Here is a 21,200-nt window from a genome sequence, read left to right as displayed (position 1 = left end):
TTTTTTTTTTTTTTTTTTTTTTTTTTTTTTTTTTTTTTTTTTTTTTTTGTGAACTGAAAAACTTCATCAAAGGGTGTGTTTGAGAGTTCTTGTGAGGACTATCCACATCCTCACATCCTCTCCTTTTATTAGGATGGCACAACCATGCATACACCTAGATGAACACAAAAAACAAGAACACGAAACAAGAACATGAAGAACATGAGAGAGAAAAATGCTAGAAAAAATAACAAAAAGAATAGTAAATAAGACAAATGACATGGAAGAGAAAATGTAAGGATAAATATTGACTAAAATTTTATATGGATGATAAGTATATTTTCGAGTATACATATAGTTTAATTTACTATGAATAAATATGATTCAGTTTAGTCTATATAGCATTATCAAATTGGATAGATATGAGTCAGTTTACTACAATATAGCTTTATCTGATAAGATATAAATAACGAGTACGACCCCTTACCCCAACAATCACTTCAATAAAATAAAAAAAAGACTACTTAATTGTTTGATCCAAGTATTAGGAAATTTCGATGCTGGTTATGGAGTTTCTTTTTTAGCTAAGTTTATCGGTGAAATATGATTATGAGATATTAACCGAGACACGTTAAACGAGTGACCACTTGAGTGCAACTCAAATTTTCCAAAGATGTAACTTCTTTTAATGAACACTATTGGTATATATTTATCACCCACATCACTAACTTTTAACAAACCCTCTTATTAGAATTGTGGTTGATTTTTTCCAAAGAAAAGTAGCCAAAGAAACATTTAGGTTTTAACGTGACAATTGTCCTTTTTTCACTCAACTTCGTAAGTAAATTTTTCTTGACGAGTATTCAAAGCACTATCGTCACGAAGTAGACTAATTATTACATCTAAACACATATTTGAATTTTTATCAAATGATTAATCGTGTAAAGTTAACTTAGGGCATGAAACGCTTTTGTTTCTGTTTTCAAAATATTTCTATAAATATTTTCAAAATCCAAATCAAGTTTCGACAACTAAAATAAAACAAATTATGACAAAAACGTGTATAAATTTCAAAAACCCAATAATTGTTGTACGAGAACTTAGAAACTTGGAACATAAAAGTTTAGACTTAAAACATATGCATGTTAGTTTCCCATCTATGTCTGTCCAAAGTTGTATTTTCAAAATAACACATCAAACTTGGAAGATTCTTTGAAGATATGTGTTGTCTAACGTCTTAGGTTGTACTTGTTTCGTAGCCAAATCTAATCTAAATATTGGGCTTGAAATGTTATGTATGCCTTTAATAGGATGAGTATGTGATGTTCTAGCAGAGAAATAGTAAATGAATTATTCGAGATCGTATACGAACGAGAGAAATCCATATGTATGTATGTGTAACACTGAACTCGAACAAGAAATTAAGAACCTAATTTCTCGTTCTAAATTCAAACTTACGAAAGAAAGAAAAAGAGGAGAAATGAATATGAAGGTTTAGGGATTGTTGAGAGAGAGAGTTAGAGAAAGTCGAAATGCGTTCTAAATGCTCTAAACTCTAAAGAGCTTACGGAAGGGATGATTCCGATTTTTCTTCCAATTCGAGAGTTTTTCTTGGAATTAAGTTATGAGTATTTAGTAAGTTGATATTGGAGGAATTATGCAGAAGTTTTATGAAAGAAGTCAGAGTTGATTTGGACCGGAAAATTGAATTCCGATGAACATCAATAAGCTTTTTTATTTTTATTTTTAAGTTTTAGTTTTTGACGATCTTGGACTCGATTATTTCTTGCTATGATTGACTAAAAATTATGAAAAAGTACCTTAGTAGAGATGGATTAAGAGTTTACAATTATCGTTCAAAGAAAATATAAAAGAATCGAAAACTGATTTGAGAATTTGGAAATTTCGACGAATAAGTCGATTGCATAGGTGACGAGAGAGATTTCAAAAATTTTGAAGCTCCTAGTACACGGAAAAACTAGTTCGGGAAGACACTTATCATCTAAGTAAGTAACCACACAGGCTTTAGGCAGGTAATACTTGTAGGAATTGGTAGGACGTGCAGCATGCAAGCATTCCTTACCTTATGGTTAGAAAATGCATGTTAAGAACTTTAGAAAAGCGTTTTTTGGATAAATATGCGTCAATGTAATTAGAAACTGATGTAGCCTCCACCCGCGTTAAAAGAATGGTTTATCAATGAAACATTAGATTGTGATCAGAGGAAATACCTACTCATTTATTCGGTTGTAGTTGTGCAAGAATAAGCCTCATAGCGTCTATGCAATTCATGTAGAGTAGATATTAACTCGTCTTTGTGACAATACTTGTAACGGCCCAAATCCACTGCTAGCAGATATTGTCCTCTTTGGGCTTTCCCTTTCGAGCTTCCCCAATGTTTTAAAACGCGTATACTAGGGAAAGGTTTCCACATCGTTATAAAGAGTATTTCGTTCTCCTCCCCAACCAATGTGGGATTCTCACAATCCACTCCCTTTCGGAGCCAGCGTTCTTGTTGGCACTCGATTCTTTTCTCCAATTGATGTGGGACCCCCACCAAATCCACCTCCTTCGAAGCCTAGCGTCCTTACTGGCACACCGCCTCATGTCTACCCTTTTCAGGGAAGAGTCTCCTTGCTGACACACCGTCCGGTGTCTGGCTCTAATACCATTTGTACTGTGGGATCCCATCAAATCCACCCCCTTCGGGCCCAGCATCCTTACTGACACACTGTATCATGTCTACCCCCTTCAGGGAAAAGCCTCCTCGCTGGCACACCGTCCAGTGTCTGACTCTGATACCATTTGTAACGGCCCAAGTCCACCACTAGCAGATGGGCTTTCCCTTTCAGGCTTTCTCTCAAGGTTTTAAAACGCGTCTTCTAGGGAAAAGTTTCCACACCCTTATAAATGGTGTTTCGTTCTCCTCCCCAACAAACGTAGGATTCTAACAATACTAATCAAAATCGTGTTCCATAACTAATGATAATGATGTTTTCGAGTGTCCCATCCACAATTAATCAAAAAGTTATTTCCATTCAACAGAAAAATCCATAAAACTCACAAGAAACACAGCTCCAATTTCATCAAAATCCAATTATCATTATTACATAGAAGTGGGAGTAGTACAAACAAAGCAAACCAGACAGAATTAAACAAAGAAAACTGAGAACAATAACACATTCATCCACAAATTATTCATCATTTTCAAACTCAAACTCACAAACCAACAGGGAAGGCCACAGTGACCATCAAAAACAACAAAATCTAAAAACTAAAGCCAACATCAGAGGGGAAGTTCACACAAGCAGCAGCAAAGCACCACCACCACCACAACTTTCTATACAAAAAGCAATCACTTCCCACTTTGCAAGGAAAAAAGAGAAAAACAAGCTTACCTTTAGAGCATATCTTTGATTAAAGGGCAACTCCAGCGCAGCTCCCACCATATCATCATGAAACGCATTGCTACACTCTCACAATCTCTTGCACTTGGATCACTTTTCCAATTTCTTACATTATCTGCTGTGTTTCTTTATAATATATTCATACAAGTTAAAGAGAAGGCAGAGAAAAATATAGAGAACGCGGGTCGAGTCGAGTTGAGTGGACCGTGGGGCCTAAGTTACCAAATGCGCATGCACTAAATTCATGGGGTCCCTCAAAAAAACACAACAAATCCCTCCATTGTCACCTCCTAAGTTGTCAAATCCCAGTGATTCCTCCAATCTTTAGTGCCCCAAAAGCAAGTAAATCATCATTTCTAGTCAACATTACCCAGTTTGTCTTCAACGGCAGCAAGCAAAGAGCAGTGTCTGCATATTACTTAAATTCCTTTAGTAGCCCAATAATACAACCCCTTAATGTCCATGGGGTCCCATAAAAGCTACCCAACCCAACTTTTCAAATTCAACAATCATTCTGGAAAGAAATCTTTGCTCGTCACTTTTGCTTTCCCATCCTGACATCCTTGACCCACATCACTGCGAGGTAGCGTGGCAGCCAACCCCATAGCTTTTGCTTTAAACTTTAGATATTTCAAGTAGTCTATAGCGTCATCGATGACCAACGTCGGGGGCTTGCCCTCAGCACCAGGAACCATGCTTTCAAGAAGTTTCAAAGTCTCTCGTAACTTACCTTGTTTCGATGAAAATTTCCCCAAACCGTAATCCATTAGATGTCCTTGGCTATCGTTGCCAGAGTAACTCAATTTCGTATCAACTTCGTAGTTGTTAAATGCATCAACTTTCTTTGAAAAAGGGGCATCTGACAAGTTCTTGTGCCTACCATCTACCAATCTCTGCCTTTTTCTGGGGACATCAGAACTAGCAACTTCTTCATTCATTTCCTCAATTTGTTTATCATAAAGTTCCTTAATCAGCGGTGGAGAATGACCAGTGCTAGTTACTTCATCATCACTGCTACAGTGATTGTCATCATCTGAATAAAGCAAAGCGTTTATTTCTTCAGTGTCTTCATGCATCTCGCTCTCCTCACCAGCAACAATTCCATTTGTCGAAGGACTTTTGTGATATAAATAACTTTTTATATCAAAATCTCTAGCAGCTTCTTCTTCTTCATCATCATTTAAGCCATGACTGCAATTTTTCGCACTAATCGACAAGGGGATCTGAGCAGAACCAGAACTATACATTACACTTGTTTGATTTCCAGACTGATCAAAGATAATGAATTTCCTCTTGGAAAACTCAGTATTTGAACCAGGTAAAGCTATTTGAGCAAGTTCCAAAGATGAATCATACTGTTTCTTCAAAAAGCATGGAAGTACATTGGGACGCATCGTCCTCGAATAAGACGGAGAGCCATAAGGCAACACATTCCTCGGTTCCGAATTCAAACCAGCCTGTTGAATAGAAGAACCCCAAAACTCCGTTTGTGCAGACGAGATACAAGTGTCTCGGTTCAGACATCGCAATCTGAGATTTAACAACTCGTTCATGCAATCAAATTTGGGCAGGTTCCCAGCAGAATGCCCAGATTGAGGCCAAGAATCTCCAGTCTTAACCATCCAACAAAAAACAATCACCTAACATAGACAATGAAATGAAAAAACAATTTTTCAGAAAGTAACCAAAAACAAAAATTGCTCGAGATCATTCCAGGTTCGGTAAATAAGCAAGACTGGTAAAACCTACCACAAGATTAATATGTCTCTGATTTCCGCTGTTCAATTATGCGCTGATTCTTTCAGAAACAAACAATTAAAAGAACAAAAGTGAAAAACTTCAGCTCAAGATTATCGTAAAAATCGCAAATCGATCTACGTGACAGGTTTGAGCAACTGACGGAAGTACTCAGCCTGGAGAGAAAAAAAAACACACAGCAAATTACACATAAGGGTTTCAGGAGGCCAATGATCTTCAGTGACAAAAACTAATAAACCACGAATACATACAGAGAAATCAAAGGGTTATACCTGGCAATTCTGTGGAGGTTGAAAACATGCAATCACTTTAACAACTATTGTTGGCTTCCCAGCAATCCCATTTTCATATTTCAAAGACCGAAATCGTGTTTGGCTCGCTGATTGGCACACCATAACTACTCTTTAACCCTTTACTAAGCTAAGGATGATGAAAACAATATGAGCCAGAAGGGACAACACAATGTAACAAAGGCCAAGCGGGTTCGTCAAAATTCAGAGTACATCAACCATCAAACATAACACAGGGGAACTAAACAAAATTACAGAATCAGAAATCTTAAATAAACTAAGAAGAAAAACAGATTGAAGTCCTAAAATTGGCTTCAGCTGATGTATATATCAGAGGCAATGATGAAAAAGTGATTGGATCCCATGATTAGATGATATGAAGCTGATAAGAACTGAAGTAAGAAATGTTCAATGGGACAAGAAATGAATTATAGTATAACCCAGCAACAGATTTTCAGGCGCACAACTTTGTGGAACACATCCACAGTAGAACCCGACCAAGGCATATTAATGTTCTTATATGGCTCCCAGTCACTTCCCTAAGTTACCTGCAAAACAGCAAGATAGCAATCGAGTGTTCATCATTAAAGCCTCCACCACCAAATCACTGAGTACTAGAACTACGAACTACAGAAGAAATGCTACAATCCCGATTCCCAACAGGGAGCATCAACGAAAGCATATTTTCAATTTTGAACTATTTAAATTTTCTCAGCCGAAAAGCGATCGTTACTTCCACAATCAAACTAGAAACGAAAACACAGAATTACATCGATATATTCAAAGATCGCAAAAGACAAATCAAACCCATTAATGCCGCCAGTCTTAAAAGGGGAATTCAACCATTCTTTTCCAATAGCAGAAAAATTCAAAGAATCCAACGAGCAAAAGAAGGAAACAGATAGAAAAGAAAGAAAAGCAATGAAATGAAAAAGCAGAATTAAAAGGGGAATTGGAGAAGAAACCGAAGAATCAAGCAGGCGCTCACCTTTTAGCCGAATCGTGGAAAGATCGAGAGGGGAATGGGAAAAAGAGATTGAAAAGGTTAGAGATAAAGGAAATGGAAGGCAGAGAGGAGAGGAGAGGGAACTGTAGAAGAACAGTGGAGAATGGGAAGACGAAATGCACGCTTAATGTCCAGAGATCCAAGACTGATAAAGGATGTCAAGTCAACATTACGCACTCCTCTAAATGACCCTTTTACCCCTTCCTTTTCTATTTTTCTTACATTTTTTATTTTAAAATTTTGCTGATATATAAATAAAAATATCTTCCAAACTTTCCAAAAAAAAAATATTATTTATTTTAAAAGTATTTTAACAACCCGTTGACATATATTAGGGAACGTCCATGCATATTTGTGTTACATGTGCATCGAAATACTTCTTTACTATGATGAGTATGGATACACACATTATGATTTCTGACATTCTATTTATCAGATGTTATGTGGATCTTTTCCCTCCATGGTGCTCTACATAGAGCTCGTTAGCGAGTGCTAGCCCAACGAGTTAGACCTAAGATGTGTGCGAGCCTGCCTAGTGACCCCAAACTCGTATGCGTGAGTCATGTGTAGAGAAATACTATATATCAAATCTTGTCTACTTAAGGTTATGTTAAAAGGATAAGTCTCACCATGTTGCATGTGTATGCATTTTTAAACTCCAATATTTGGATTAAATACTCCAGTCATGTACTACTCTTACATTTCACGTAAAGGTAAGATATTCATGTACAGATAACGGCGGCGGCGTGACGTCGTGACGAAGATCATAGATGATGGCGGCGTGGTTTGGTTTAACTCAGTCGAGTATCACCGAAACCCATTAACCAATCCAACCCATAAAACTTTAAGTTATTTGAACCTAACCCAACTTGTAAAAATTTTATTTATTTGAATTAAATTCAACCTAACCTAAATAAGTTCATAGTCCGAGAATTAACCATTAAAGAAAGAGACTATAAAAGGTAGAGCAAAAGAAAACACGAGAATTTGATAATCCAAACCGACCCAACCGAATTATAAGGATTGGGTTGGATTAGATAGCATTTCAGGGTCCATTGAGTTGTATTTTTTGAATTGGATCCCGTTCGGGTTGAGTACGAGTTCAATGGATAAAGGACCGAATGAGTTGAGACTAGGCCCAACTCGCGTGGGCCCAAGTCCCAACCTGAGTTCGATTACTTCAGTGGCCCAACCCAATTTTAATCATCCTTAGACTCCTCGAACAGCGCAGCCAACAAAGTAGTGCTGTCCTTGTTCTCCTTAAACTAAACTTCCGACCAAAGAGTTAGCATGCATGGGAATCAGAGACATTAAGCGCCCTTAACAACCTATAATAAGAAATTCATGTTATGCTTTGCACTCTTGGTTAGGACCTGTCGTCGTGGTCCTCACACGAACGTTGTCGTGAGAAGACACTTTGTACTAACTGTAGATGACGCCACTCGGGACAATGTAGGTTTAAGAATAAAGTGTGCTTCAACTGCCATATGGCCGATACTATAGCCTCGTGATGCACTTAGAAACAGATGATTGTGGGTACTAGTCAACTAGCAAATAGTGATCAAGCCCCACCTCCGGATTTGGCCCAACAATAGGGTCAAATTTATGCCAATACTCAATAGGAGGTCGAGGCCTCAAACATTGCAGTCATAGATACGTTGTTTATCGTTTGACACTTTTTATAGATGTTGTTTGATTCTTGTTCTACATACTCTTTTATTTCTTCCAATTTTATTAAACACGCAAGAATAGAAGGGGTGAACATGGAACCCTCTAAGAAAGTCGTGGCATGATAGTGATGACAAGGTAGAAAAGCCGGTCATGGAGGTCCATAATTTTTATGTCTTCTATTAGCCTCTTTTCATGTATTTTAAATTACAAACCGTTAGGAATATTAAGAAACCGAGACCATATCCAAATGAGAGTGATCTTGAGGATAAAACAAAGATTTGAGGCTATCAAATGTCGAATCAGGATTTTGAATCCTAGACATGGAGCGTTACAAATGCTATTAGAGTGGTATCTTTCCTAATAAGATGTGGTATGACGAGGAACGGTGGGCATGTGACACTCGAATAAAGGAGGGGTACATGAATAAACTTAAACCATATTCGAATGAATGTGACCATTAGTTGAAAGTTATTACCTAAGCTAATAAAGCACGTTAAAAAATAACATGACTAAAATTTAAAAATAAAAAGGGCCCAACCGGTGACCTCTTGATCTGCAATCAAATGCTCTACCACTGAGCTATGGACCCGAAGATGGTATGAGAAAAAATTTTAAACAATATATAAATATAGTCTCAGTTCATTCATATTCTCCTCCTCTACTCGAGTCTCACAAAAACATTCTCGTAGTAAAGTCACTTACTTTAAAAGCAACCTAAAACAAACCATTTTTCCTCGACTACGAAGGTCTTAGTTCAACCCAAAATGTTCCTTTTACCAAAAGTCAAACTTGAAAATTTAATCGATCGGTTCATAATAGTACATTGAAAAGTTTTAAGAATTATAATATAAACTATATCGCATAAACAAAGCGTGTAAGGTTTAAAGCAACGTTACACATTTGAAACTTACCAAAACAACTCGATTTCTTACACAAAAAAAAAAAAAATATATATATATATTCGAAAATGTTAGAACGTCACATTTTTAAAGTGGTTCGGTTGTGAATGCTTAGATTTGAGATCGTGTGGAGTTCGAGTGATGGACTATTGTTTAGAACTTTTTGTTTATTGACGGAAGACATCGAATAAAAATAGTTTACTCACATTTATTTCAATAGAAATCATAGACTTAAAAGGTCTATAAAAAACAACGGACGTTTCAAATCATCATCTTTTGCCCTACACGAATCTTCCATCCCGAAACCAAGAATTCGAGAGTCTCACTATCATTTTGAGATCGTCTCTTTGTGTACTGCTATGTTTGTAACGACCTCTATCTCGAGTTTGATTTTCACTTGTTTCCCAAAATTTTAAGATCTCTATCTAAATCCATTACTACATGCATGATTAGAAACAACTTCATCATGGAATCAATATTTCTTTTTATTTCGGAATCCCTTGAAAAGAATATAAATATCGAAAACAAAACTATTAGTTTTAAACCTTAAAAGATTAAATTAATTATTGAAACTTTTGGTAGAGTAAAAATATTTTCGAAACAAAATATAAATTTTTTATGAATAATTTTATTAATTTAATCTAAAACAATGCTGAAACAATTTCGAACAAACGAATAAAACACGAATTTTGTTCAAAGAAAACACCTAAAACTTTTCATTTTCTAAATTTTTCTCGATGATCCTAACCTCTCCCAACTCTCGGGTATTTTAAATCTCTAAAGGAGTCTCCTATAAAAGAATCACACCGAGTTAAATCAGCTCGATAAGACTAAATTAACCACAAAGTTATCAAACAGGGTTTAAGTTCAAAAGCTAAATAGAAAATTAATCCAGAAATGAAGCTCGGAACATACAGTATCCGAACAAATTTTGATTCAAATCAGATCGTATTGAATAGGTCGATATGAAATTAGGATAGGGATGAAATAGAAGTAGATAATATTTCCACCTCACTTGTTCTTAAAAAAAAACTTATATAATTTGGAGAATATTTCATTTTGCCTTTATTCTTTGTTGAAAGAACACAAATATTCTTGCAAAAAAAAAAAAAATAGAAAAACATGTATACATGAATGTTTTGTTGGGAATATGAATTATGCTTCTACCATTTGTATTTTGTGTACACCGACTTAGAACAATTTTAGGCTAAGATCCATTTTAATTTGATACTCTTCCCTTTTCCACACATATCCACCATTAATTAATTGATGCCATTCCCATATGTCTCTTCATTCTTTGCTACCTTCTTTCATACTTCCCCATCTCCAAAATCATGTAAAAGTGATACATATCTAATTAATTCGGGTTGAACGATTATACTATAACTTTCCGCCTAGCAAAATTGCAGAATCATACAGCTCATTCATTTGATCTAGATGAACATGAATAACAAAAGTATAACACTTCAAGGCCACCGCTAACAGATATTATCTACTTAGTCTTATAGTTTTAAAATGCGTCTATTAGGGAGAGGTTTTCATACCCTTATAAGAAATACTTCGTTCTCATTTCCATTCGATGTGGGATCTCATAATCCACCCTCTTTGGGGGCCAGCGTACTCACTGACACACCAATCGGTGTCTGGCTCTGATACCATTTGTAACAGCCTAAATTCATGCTAGCAAATATTGTTCGCTTTAGCCTGCAATAAATCGTTGTTAGCCTTACAATTTAAAAACGTGTTTGCTAGGGAGAGGTTTCCACGCCCTTACAAGGAATACTTTGTTCTCCTCTTCATCTGATGTTAGATCTCATAAAAAGAGATAAGACATAAGAAGAAATATACGTGGAGATATGGTGGTAGAAAACTCTACGGCGGCTAGGATTTATTTATAAATGACTTCTAGTAATTACATATATTACATCTCAAAAATACATTGGAGAATATATAAGGATCTAGGAAAACAAATAAGATAAGATAAGATAAGATTTTGTCTTTGACTTAAATTCTTAACTATTAAGTTTAGTTAAAATAAACTCAGCGCGTGGGAGACCTTCTAAGTGTGCGGAGGCACGTGGCTATGCGTCGTGAGCTTTTTCTGATTCCATTCAACCCCTGATTGACTGTTCTTTATCCCGATTTCAATACTAACCCTAATTTTATTTGAAGTATGACATGCCAAAGAAATTTCAAAAATTTTGGAGCTCTTGACACACGAAAAAACTAGCTCGGGAAGGCATGCTTAATCCAACTAAGTAACTAAAGGGAATGAACTCTTTATCCACATAGCCGAAGCATTGGAAACCTTCTTGATTTTATTAAAAATTAAAAGGAAGCAAGAAATAGGAGGACCAGAACTTACTTTTGTAGAAACTGTAGCTTGCAAGCCTCCTTATAGTATTCGAACAACGTAGAAGTTTTTCCACATTCAACAAGATCTTCCTTACTATGACTCAAACATAAGGCTTGTAAGAGTCTCTTCCAAGAAAATAGCAATTTGCACACCCATGTCTTAGTACTAAATGAAAGGTGAAATCTAGAACTTCTTGAGCCCAAGTAAGAGAAGCTTTAGGTCATCTACCCACCGTCCACGCACACGCGTGTGAACCAACTAGGTAGGCTTCCTTAGACTTAACTATGGGATAGTGCACGCTCACGCTTCTAAAAAATCAACGGAAAAGAAAAGGATACGAATGATATCGTGGTGTATGCATTCGGACATAGCACAATGAAGAATTAATTTATGATCATATAACAAATAATATGCATGAAATCCCACAATAAAAATCATGATTCAACGGGATCATACACATAATACTTCTGTACTCTTCATGAGACAAATTCTTTACGAGACGTACATACATATTCATGGTATTTCGTTAGCGCTAATTATAAATGGTACATCATAGTGTCTCGCAAGACATAAATATGGTTATAGCCGTCATAATCAAGCATAAAAGTGTCATGTATCACATAGTTCATCCAGATATCATAACAAAATAATAACACGTAACTAGGGTCAAAAGACGCATGTTATTCATGCATTAAACAATTACATCCAACCTAGCTCGTAGGCTTAATAAGTTCACTATTGCTTCATGCTTAACTTATGCTCCGAAGCTCTACCTAGTTAATCATTTTAGGTTAAAGTCAACCAAAATTCAGGTTTACCTATGATATTTTATTCATTCAGAAGACCGAGCTTAGAGTACATTTATAGAGCCAACATAACTAACTATCCTAAAGTTAGTACTAAACAACGTTAAATATTAATTGTCTGAAGCTATAGCTATGTTGACATTTTCTAGCCTTAATTACATTAGAAACGATTTCGAGATAATCTAAAATGGTCAAAGTCAAATCGAACGAGGAAACGAATTATATTTTTTTTAGTTTGATATATAAAACACCACTAAAATAAATGGAATTAATTCAATGGTTGGGAGGAAACTTGAAAAAGTAAATATAACGTCTCTTTCATGGTTCATGTACCAAAAGTGTTCGCATCCTATTTGATTAAGATATTACGAATGTAAGAGATCCAACATGAACTTCACATAGAACTTTCATTTTCAAGATTATGAAAATACCCCATGGTTGAGTATTATTTAGTTTATTTTTCAAAGAATTTATATTATAATCTCATAATTATCTTATAATTTTAAAGACAAGCGTCGATATGATAAATGACAAACAAAAGTAATATTTTAATATCGTTGATCTGAACACAATTCGATCAATTAAACATCAATGTCCGAACATAGATTCAGGTCTATCTCTTCTTCTTCACATGTTACAATACATATACTAGAACAAATTATCAACTTTTTATAGCAGCTCAAGCCTACCGTTAACAAATATTGTTCGCTTTGGTTCGTTACGTATCGTCGTCAGCCTCATGGTTTTATAATGTGTCTGCTAGGGAGAGGTTTCCACACCCTTATAAGGAATTCTTCGTTCCTCTTTTCAATCGATGTGAGATCTAACAATCCACCCCCTTGGGAGCCAGCGTCCTCGCTCGCACACGGTACGATGTTTGGCTCTGATACCATTTATAACGGCCCAAGTTCACCACTAGCGCCTTAGCTCGTTACGTATCGTCATTAACCTCACAGTTTTATAATGCGTATGCTAGGGAGAGGTTTTCACACCCTTACACGGAATTTTTCATTCCCCTCTCCAACCGATGTGGGATCTAACAATCCACCCCCCCCTTGGGGGCCCAACGTCCTTGCTAACACACTGTCCAATGTCTGGCTCTGATACTATTTGTAACAACCCAAGTCCACCGCTAGCAAATATTATCCGCCTTAACTCGTTACGTATCGTCGTTAACCTCACAGTTTTATAACGCGTATGCTAGGAAAATGTTTTCACAACTTCATAAGGAATGTTTTGTTTCAATCTTCAACAAATGTGAGATCTAACAATCTACCCCCTTGGGGGCGATCGTCCTCGCTTGCACAGTGTACGATGTCTGGCTCTAACACAATTTATAACAGCTCAAGTTCACCGCTAGCGCCATACATTACGTATTGTCGTTAACCTCACAGTTTTATAACGCGTATGCTAGGGAGAGGTTTCCACACCCTTGTAAGGAATTTTTTGTTCCCCTCTCCAACCGATGTGGACAATCCACCCCCCCCAGGGGCCAACGTTTTTGCTGGCACATTGTCCAATGTCTGCCTCTGATACCATGTATAATAACTCAAGTTTATTGCTAGCAAATATTGTTTGCCTTAACCCGTTACGTATCGTCGTTAGCCTCACAGTTTTATAATGCATATGCTAGGGAAAGGTTTCCACACCCTTACAAGGAATTCTTCATTCCCCTCTCCAACTGATGTGGGATCTAACAATCCACCCCCTTGGGGGCCAGCGTCCTTGTTCGCACACTGTCCAATGTCTAGCTCTGATACCATTTATAATAATTCAAGTTCACCGCCAGCAAATATTATCCGTCTTATCCCATTACGTATCGTCGTTAACCTCACAGTTTTGTAACGCGTATGCTAGGAAGAGATTTCCACACCCTTATAATGAATGTTTCGTTTATCTCTCCAACCAATGTAAGATCTAACACAAAATAACTTAGATTTATGATAGTTTGAACATCGAGATAGATAAATTTACACAAAAGAAAGTTTCTATTTGAACATGATGTTTAAGTAGAAAGTTTGTATTTTTATTTTACATATGGCATTTCACACCATAAGCTTTGCCCATTATATAATACATAGGGCAAATGTCATTCAACTCCATGATTACAAGCCACAAAAGATACAAGCTTCAGCTTTCTTATTATCAGACGACCAGAAGCCTCCCAAACAATAGCCTCATATTTACCTTCGGAAGCACCTCCTTTTACCTCTAAAATAAGGCGATATTTGATACCTCCCATCTCCTCCTTAACCCAACAACGTAGCAAACCCTTATATTGAAAAGTTGCCTTCTTTTCCTTGTTCACCTCGACCACCACGAACTTAGCAACTTCTTGAACGTAGGGGTCCTCGATAGCGCGAATCGATATCCATTCAGAACAATGATCGCCCTTCGCATCCTTTGTGACATGGAGGATGGGGTCGTGTTGACCGATGTTAGCGAGCATGGTAGAAATCATAGCTGTGTTTCGTTAATATATGAACAAAAGCTTTAGTTTTCGATGAGCTTGCTTGTTGCAGTAGGTTGATATTTATAGAAGTTCATCAGCCATCTTAATGGTGGTTCGATTGATACTATTTTGAAAATGGAGCACCACCCAATTAAAAAGATTATTTTGATATAATAATTATTGGGATAAAATGGAATTTTGATTACTAGTTGAGTGGGAATGTGATTCTTGGACCATATTATATTAAAGTTTGAATGAAAAAAAGAAATGAGAAATTCTTGGTGGACCATATAAAGGCATGGAACTTTAAATGATTAATTTAAATTATCTTGAAATGTTTGTATACCTGTTATCGTTTTTAAAGTTAATGGTTCGATATTTCGATCTCGATGTGATGTAATATTTTAAGAAATGAAATCTTTCCTAGGCGTAGAGTTGGAAGACAAAATAGGAAATGTGATTTCACAATATTTCAAACTAGGAACTGGACCTATCACAAAAAATACTAATCGGGAGCTAATTCAAGCCCTTCCAATCAAGTAAGAGCAACCCCACATCCAAACTGCAATTTTGTTGCTTTTCGCAAGAACTTTTTCAACTGTATATCATATGAAATTCGAACAATTGCTTCAAATACAGTATCTGAAAGTATCGCTGGTGGAATTTCTATTTGTACCGACTTATTAGCTAATGGCAATTGGAGTAGATTCCTTAGTAGTGGCTAATTTTAAATAAATAACAAAAATAATGACTAAATCGTTTCAGATCGGGTGACTACCATCAAGAAGACCACGAACTCGGCTCCTGAAAATAGGGTCCACATAGAACAAATAGACTCTTGCATTCTCCCTCACCTTTAGTGTCATTACCAAAGATGAAAAGTGTAAGAAAAATCCAAGCGAGCCGACCATGGTAGTTTCAGCAATTTCAATGTGAGGAGTTTGAGCTCAATTATAATGCGAGTGAGAACATGACAAAAGGCAGCAACGGGCAAAACGACACATATAAATAGAATAAACTAGTCGTAGGTAATCTTGTTGATCTTGTCGAAAGTTTTCAAGAGATGAAAACATCATTAATGCCAAAAGTCTACACTTAGTACTATGTCGAGAAAAAATAGAACAATAAACCAATATTATCCATTTTTTTCCGTTACATATCGCGGTCAGCCTCATGATTTTAAAACGTGTCTACTAGGGACAAAAAATAATATTTCCGTTTTTTTTTTTTTGTATAGAACAATCTAAAAATATAAATCTATTACTAATATATTTGTCTATTCAAATTTTAATAATCAAAATAAGGATCCCAAGGAACCCAACAGAAGATCTTACAAAAAACCAAACAGTAAACAAAGACACTACAAAAAAAATCGACAAGAAAACCTCAAATAATGGTCAGACAGAACTGCCGTTTTCCCATGAATTTCAGCTCCCTAATCTTTGTCATCAAATCCCCTTTAACTTTTAATTAGAAAGTTGATGAAATTAAACAAGATTCTTGTAGAGGACGAAGATGTGAAAGAACATTCCCATTCCCTTGAAGGAATATATAAAGGAGAAGCTCATATGAGGCATTATTCATTACGATAAAGAAAAGGGTATCAATTCTTCAATAAGCAATTATAAAGTGGCAAATAGGCAATCAATTAGGCCTCCATGATGATATCTGATAGAACTTGGAGACAAACGGAAATTAATAAATTACCCCGGTTGATTGGCGCTGGCTAGCTAATAGAGTGAGCAGCGTAACAGAGTCTCCAGGACGGACGACGTGAGTGAGAACTCAGACCATAACGCCTTTAAAGATGATAAAAACTTTCAAACAGAGCGTACAAAGATAGAGTTAGACCGATTTCGAAATTGGTTGAATGTCTGGGGAATCTAAACATCACAAACAAGTTTTGAAATGTGTGGTAGTGAGATTTGACGACATATAGATTCTTTAGTGTGTGGTTTGTAACTTTTTGATTGGTGAAGGGGAAAGCTCACTAAAGTCAACTAATAATGGATGGATATCTGAATCTTAGGCATCTATTACATTTCATTTGTCGTGTCAACATTTCTATCAACATTTTTGTATGAGCTGGCGTTTTCATTATACTGTTAAGGACCTGAAGAAATGTGGGAAGAAAAGTTAGCTTTTTGTGGTGCTCGAATAAGAGAGGAATACATGAATGAACTGAAACTACATCTGAATGAGAGTGTTCTTAAAGATATGAAGATTAAAGAAGTGTTTATACCAATAAGGTATACATTTTTTTTTTCAATGACTCAAGTATAGGAAGTCCAAAGTTAAGCTCTCACAACTCCGTCACTAAAAAGTTGTAAGGTCACATACCACCCTCTACCGTTTCTAATGTGAAATGGTGCTAAAGCAGGACTCATGACAATGAAAAATGACTGCTCAATCAAGACTTCGAGTCATCTTGGAGTAAGTCAAGCCACATATTCAACAACGTCTCTGTCTGAACTATGGAATTTGAACAAAACCAATAACTCTGAAGACTGGATCTGCATATCTACGTGCTTTAAAAAATGGTTTAAGTTGGAGCAATTTTATATTGGGCGATCTCATATTAATTTGTGAGGTAACGTGGGCATGTCGTGGATTCGAAAGAAAATGTTGAGATCATCAAGTATCAAATTTATATTTCAAATTTTGATATAAATTTTAAACCTGAGACGTTACGCTTTCTAATCTTAAAAGTTGAGAGGGACCAATCATTTTGGGTGCTTCTTGTTGAAGTGTTTGCTTTTGAGGCTAGTGACCCATTGCTTTTGATATGCTTAACTAGGGGAATTTCTTTTCACTCACCTCTTTCATTCTTTTTCCTCATTTTGATAGCAAAGATAAAAAAAAAAATGAGTAGCTTTCGATTTTTTGAAATATAAGGTTCTCTCGTAAAAAATGTTTAAAAAATTCAAAAGTAGTATAAAAAAATTGCTTAAAAAATGTAAAAAAATGTCAAAATTAACCTTAAGAGGGGTATTTGGGTCATTTGGCAACTTGGAGATGTTTTCTTAGACTTTCAAGAAATCCAAGTCGTCAAAGAAACGAGAAAGATCAAAAGTTAAGGATTTCTAGATTTCTAGATTTTTAGATTCAGTTTTTCTTTAGATTCCAGATTACCCTTAAGTTTTAGGTTATGAAATTAGTTCAAAATGTTTTAGGAAGCAATTTCGCATAACCTTCGTGTAGAAATCTCGAGGAGAAACTAACGGCATGTCAGAGATCAAATCGAGCCTCAAGAACAGTTAACGAAATAGAACAAAACTAATTTTGTTGGATCTCTACCTTAAAACTCTTCAATTTTGATGAAGGTTATTCAGTAGCATTCCCTGAATATTAGTTGTTCTTTCGTATTATTTCGAGTTCGGTAGGAAACTTCATCGCCTAGCGATAAATTGATGGGACTACCTTCATTTCATAAAGAACAAGTCTTTTCAAAATTGTGTTGCAGATGGGTTTGTCGTTCTACTACCAGAAATTCGATCATCATCGTTACACCGCATAAAACTAATATTCATAATGAGTTTTTAATAACAAGCATGATCTTAGGCAATTTCTTTTGAAATCTCCAAAGAACCCTAATCATTTTCATGTCATGTTAACCCTAAGTCCTATGATTATTCTCATCTAATCTAAATTAAGCTTTTTCAAGCGTTAGATTCCAATCAAGAAAACATGCAATCTTAGGCCCAAAGAAAAAGTACTAAGCGCAACATTACATAACTTCAAGCCTCAAAATCTCTTGGTTCGTTCTCTAAGGGTCCTCCAAAAACTTTCTCGTTCCGCTAGGGAAGTTGGCCTCTTACGTATGTCTTCAGCCTCGCAGTTTTACAACACGTTTACTAGGAGAGGTTTCTACACCCTACTAAGAAATGTTTCGTTCTTCTCTTCAACTGATGTGTGATCTCTTGATCCTCCCCCCTTGAGGTCCTAATATCCTTGCTGGAACATTGCCTAGTATCTGGCTCTGATAATATTTGTAACAATCCCACCGCTAGCCGATAGTCTATTTTGGCCTGTTACGTATCGTCGTTAATCTCACGATTTTAAAACACTTCTACTAGGAAGAGGTTTCCACACCCTTATAAGGAATGATTCGTTCCTGGGAGATCTCTCAGCTATGGACAACATCTTGATGTTGCACTTTAGCAACATATTTAAATTTTTAAAAAAAATATATATGTTGTGTTAAAATATCATTACCGGCCGTATTAAACCCAATAATTATACGAGGGGTTGTATTATAAATACTCCTCCACGTATTTACGTTTTTATTCCAAAAAACTCAAATAGTCTCAATCATAGCAAAATATAGTAATATTATGTAAAGTGTCGGATAATCTTTTTTTGATTGGTGTCAGAAGAACGTATTATAGTATAAGATGGTGTACATGTGAGATAGTGTCTAAACATTATTCCACTATGTGTGGTATCATACAAACACCATACATTTACCGAGTATAACCAACAACTCTATGCTCCCCTTCGAGTACAATTCATGGCCTCCAAAGCTGTCCAACGAATTTATTCTGCTTTTCAGATACTCACGCCTCAATGTATAGTGTCACGGTCATGCTTGTCGAAGGCGTGTTGCTTATAGCCACATACACGTTACACGCTGAAACCCTTGCCTTGTACTACTTTACCGCTTTCTTTTACTGCTTTCATGTTATATTATTTCTTTCTTGTTTTCTTTAGAAGTATGATGTTTCAGCGAAATCATGGCTATACTGGTAGACATGAAATGCCTCAAAATATACTGTAGGGGGATGCGGGGATGGGATTAGTTCTAAATTCTCCCTACCCAAAAAGTTATATACGGTTTAAGCGGTTGTTGTTGCCTTTTTCGAGATGCGATTAGTTGTCAAATTCTCCTACCCAAAAATTTATATACTGTTTAAGCCGTTGTTTTTGCATTTTTGCTTGCATGCTATATAACACCACCCTCAATCTTTCTCTCATTTTTGCTTTCAAAACTCTTTTCCCAAAATCTCTCTCCCCGTTTTCTAAAATCTTCTCTTCAAATCGGGACTCAAGGTTTGTATACACGTTACCCTACCATAGGCAACGTAATCCGAAATTTCCTTGATTCACTCAGTACTGAGAGTGAGTACCACACAATCGCCAAATCCGCTGCCAAAAAAAGACGATTGTGACACAAGGACAGACGTTTGTATGCCCATTATTCCTGTGGAAGAAGCCATGCTTATCTTTATTCCTCAGGTGTGAGCCTGCCTCGAGCTATGCATTTCTCTCTTATATCTCCATCAACATCTTTTCTACCAGAATCACTGTAAGGGCATATCGTTCAAATTTGCTTGGCAGAAAACCCTTACGTCTAGATCGATCTTTTGAAGCAGATATAGTTTCCAAGTTTTTCTTTTCTTGGGTTTGATCGTCAGTCACGATCGATTTTCGAGAGTTCAAGAAATCGGACCCAATGAAAGCAAAAAAAATTAAAAAAAAAAGTAGTATAAAAACAAATAATTGAAGATGTAGAAAAAACGGTAAACTTTACACGGTCAAAATTTCAAAATTCAAAAGTGAAAACAATGCAAACAGGTATTGTCCAAGTTATTTACAAATGAGGTATGGGTGCGGGATACAAAAAAATATAGTGTCAACCTTAATAAGAATACAAACTAAATGACGCCTCGGGACAATACCCTTTTGTGATAGCGCACCTCCCCCACCTTGACGTGTACCTGAAAAAATAAGGGGAAAGGGGTGAGTATAAAAATACTTAGTAAACAACTTACTTGTGGACTCTCATTGCTTTCATCTCTTGATAGGTTTCCACGACTTTTCTCTAGTCTTTAGAAGATTCAGACCTACCCCTACAACGCTCTAAGCTTTTGGGTAAGTCTTGAAGTTTCAATTGATTCATCGTGAGTCATCTACCTGTGTAGTCCTTAGTTTCCTTTCAAGACTAGTTTACGGCGTCAACCTCGACCTGCCCCTACAGACAATAGAAGTGTTCACCTTAAACTACCTATCTATATAGTTCCTCTCTTCCAACATCGGTTTATAGAGTCATGACGTCAACCTCGATCAACATGTTCCTACACTCAATATAGGTTTTCATCTTGACGCCTACCCATGTAGTTCCAAGTTCAACAAGAATTGGTTTATGGTTTTGCTTGTTTCTACACTTAATAGATGTCATTATCTTGAGCTAACTACCCATGTAGTCTCTAGTCTTTCTTCAGAACCAGTTTAATGGGATCACGTTGTCAGCCTTGTCCCGACTCTACACTAAATAGCAACTCGACTAGTTTAGGAGTTCTAATAAGCCACTTTAACCGTGTCTAGGTATTGTGAAGCTCTACTAGGTCCTTAGGGGCGTCCAGGCAGTTTAAACCCTATGTCTCATTTTTAGGGCATTCGGGGTTAGTTCCTCGGGCTAAACTAGTCTCTAGGTGCACGTAGGTCTAAATCTTTGATCGCTCAAAATTCGGGGGTGCAAGGTCTATTGGAAACGTATTGAATTGGGTCAATCATGTAAATCGCACTAGCTGTAGCGCCCTAATCTTAATTGAGTTTCCTCATGCATGCTTTATTGAG

At 36.3% G+C, this 21,200-nt stretch overlaps 2 protein-coding genes across 2 annotated transcripts in view; both read right to left on the bottom strand.

Annotated features, from left to right (window-relative positions):
- The window catches only part of LOC111455450, a 33,516-nt gene extending 20,842 nt beyond the window's left edge, over positions 1-12,674 (bottom strand). The window contains exon 1 of the mRNA XM_023097141.1: positions 12,666-12,674. The gene's annotated coding sequence lies outside the window, so the exon portion shown is untranslated. The remainder of the gene's footprint in view (positions 1-12,665) is intronic.
- On the bottom strand, positions 3,040-6,571 carry LOC111455448 (transcription factor bHLH143-like). Its single transcript, XM_023097137.1, has 4 exons — positions 6,423-6,571; positions 5,417-5,982; positions 5,136-5,299; positions 3,040-5,026 (listed from the first exon to the last, which is right to left on the bottom strand). Exon 4 carries the CDS (start codon positions 5,006-5,008, stop codon positions 3,896-3,898), a length of 1,113 nt encoding a protein of 370 aa, XP_022952905.1. The 5' UTR covers positions 5,009-5,026; positions 5,136-5,299; positions 5,417-5,982; positions 6,423-6,571; the 3' UTR covers positions 3,040-3,895.
- Positions 12,675-21,200: the final 8,526 nt, after the last annotated feature.

The sequence above is a fragment of the Cucurbita moschata genome, unplaced genomic scaffold (assembly GCF_002738365.1).
Source record: "Cucurbita moschata cultivar Rifu unplaced genomic scaffold, Cmos_1.0 Cmo_Scf00017, whole genome shotgun sequence".
NCBI lineage: Eukaryota > Viridiplantae > Streptophyta > Magnoliopsida > Cucurbitales > Cucurbitaceae > Cucurbita > Cucurbita moschata.
Note: the sequence above shows the minus strand (reverse complement) of the source record. Positions and strands in the feature narration are given on the sequence as shown.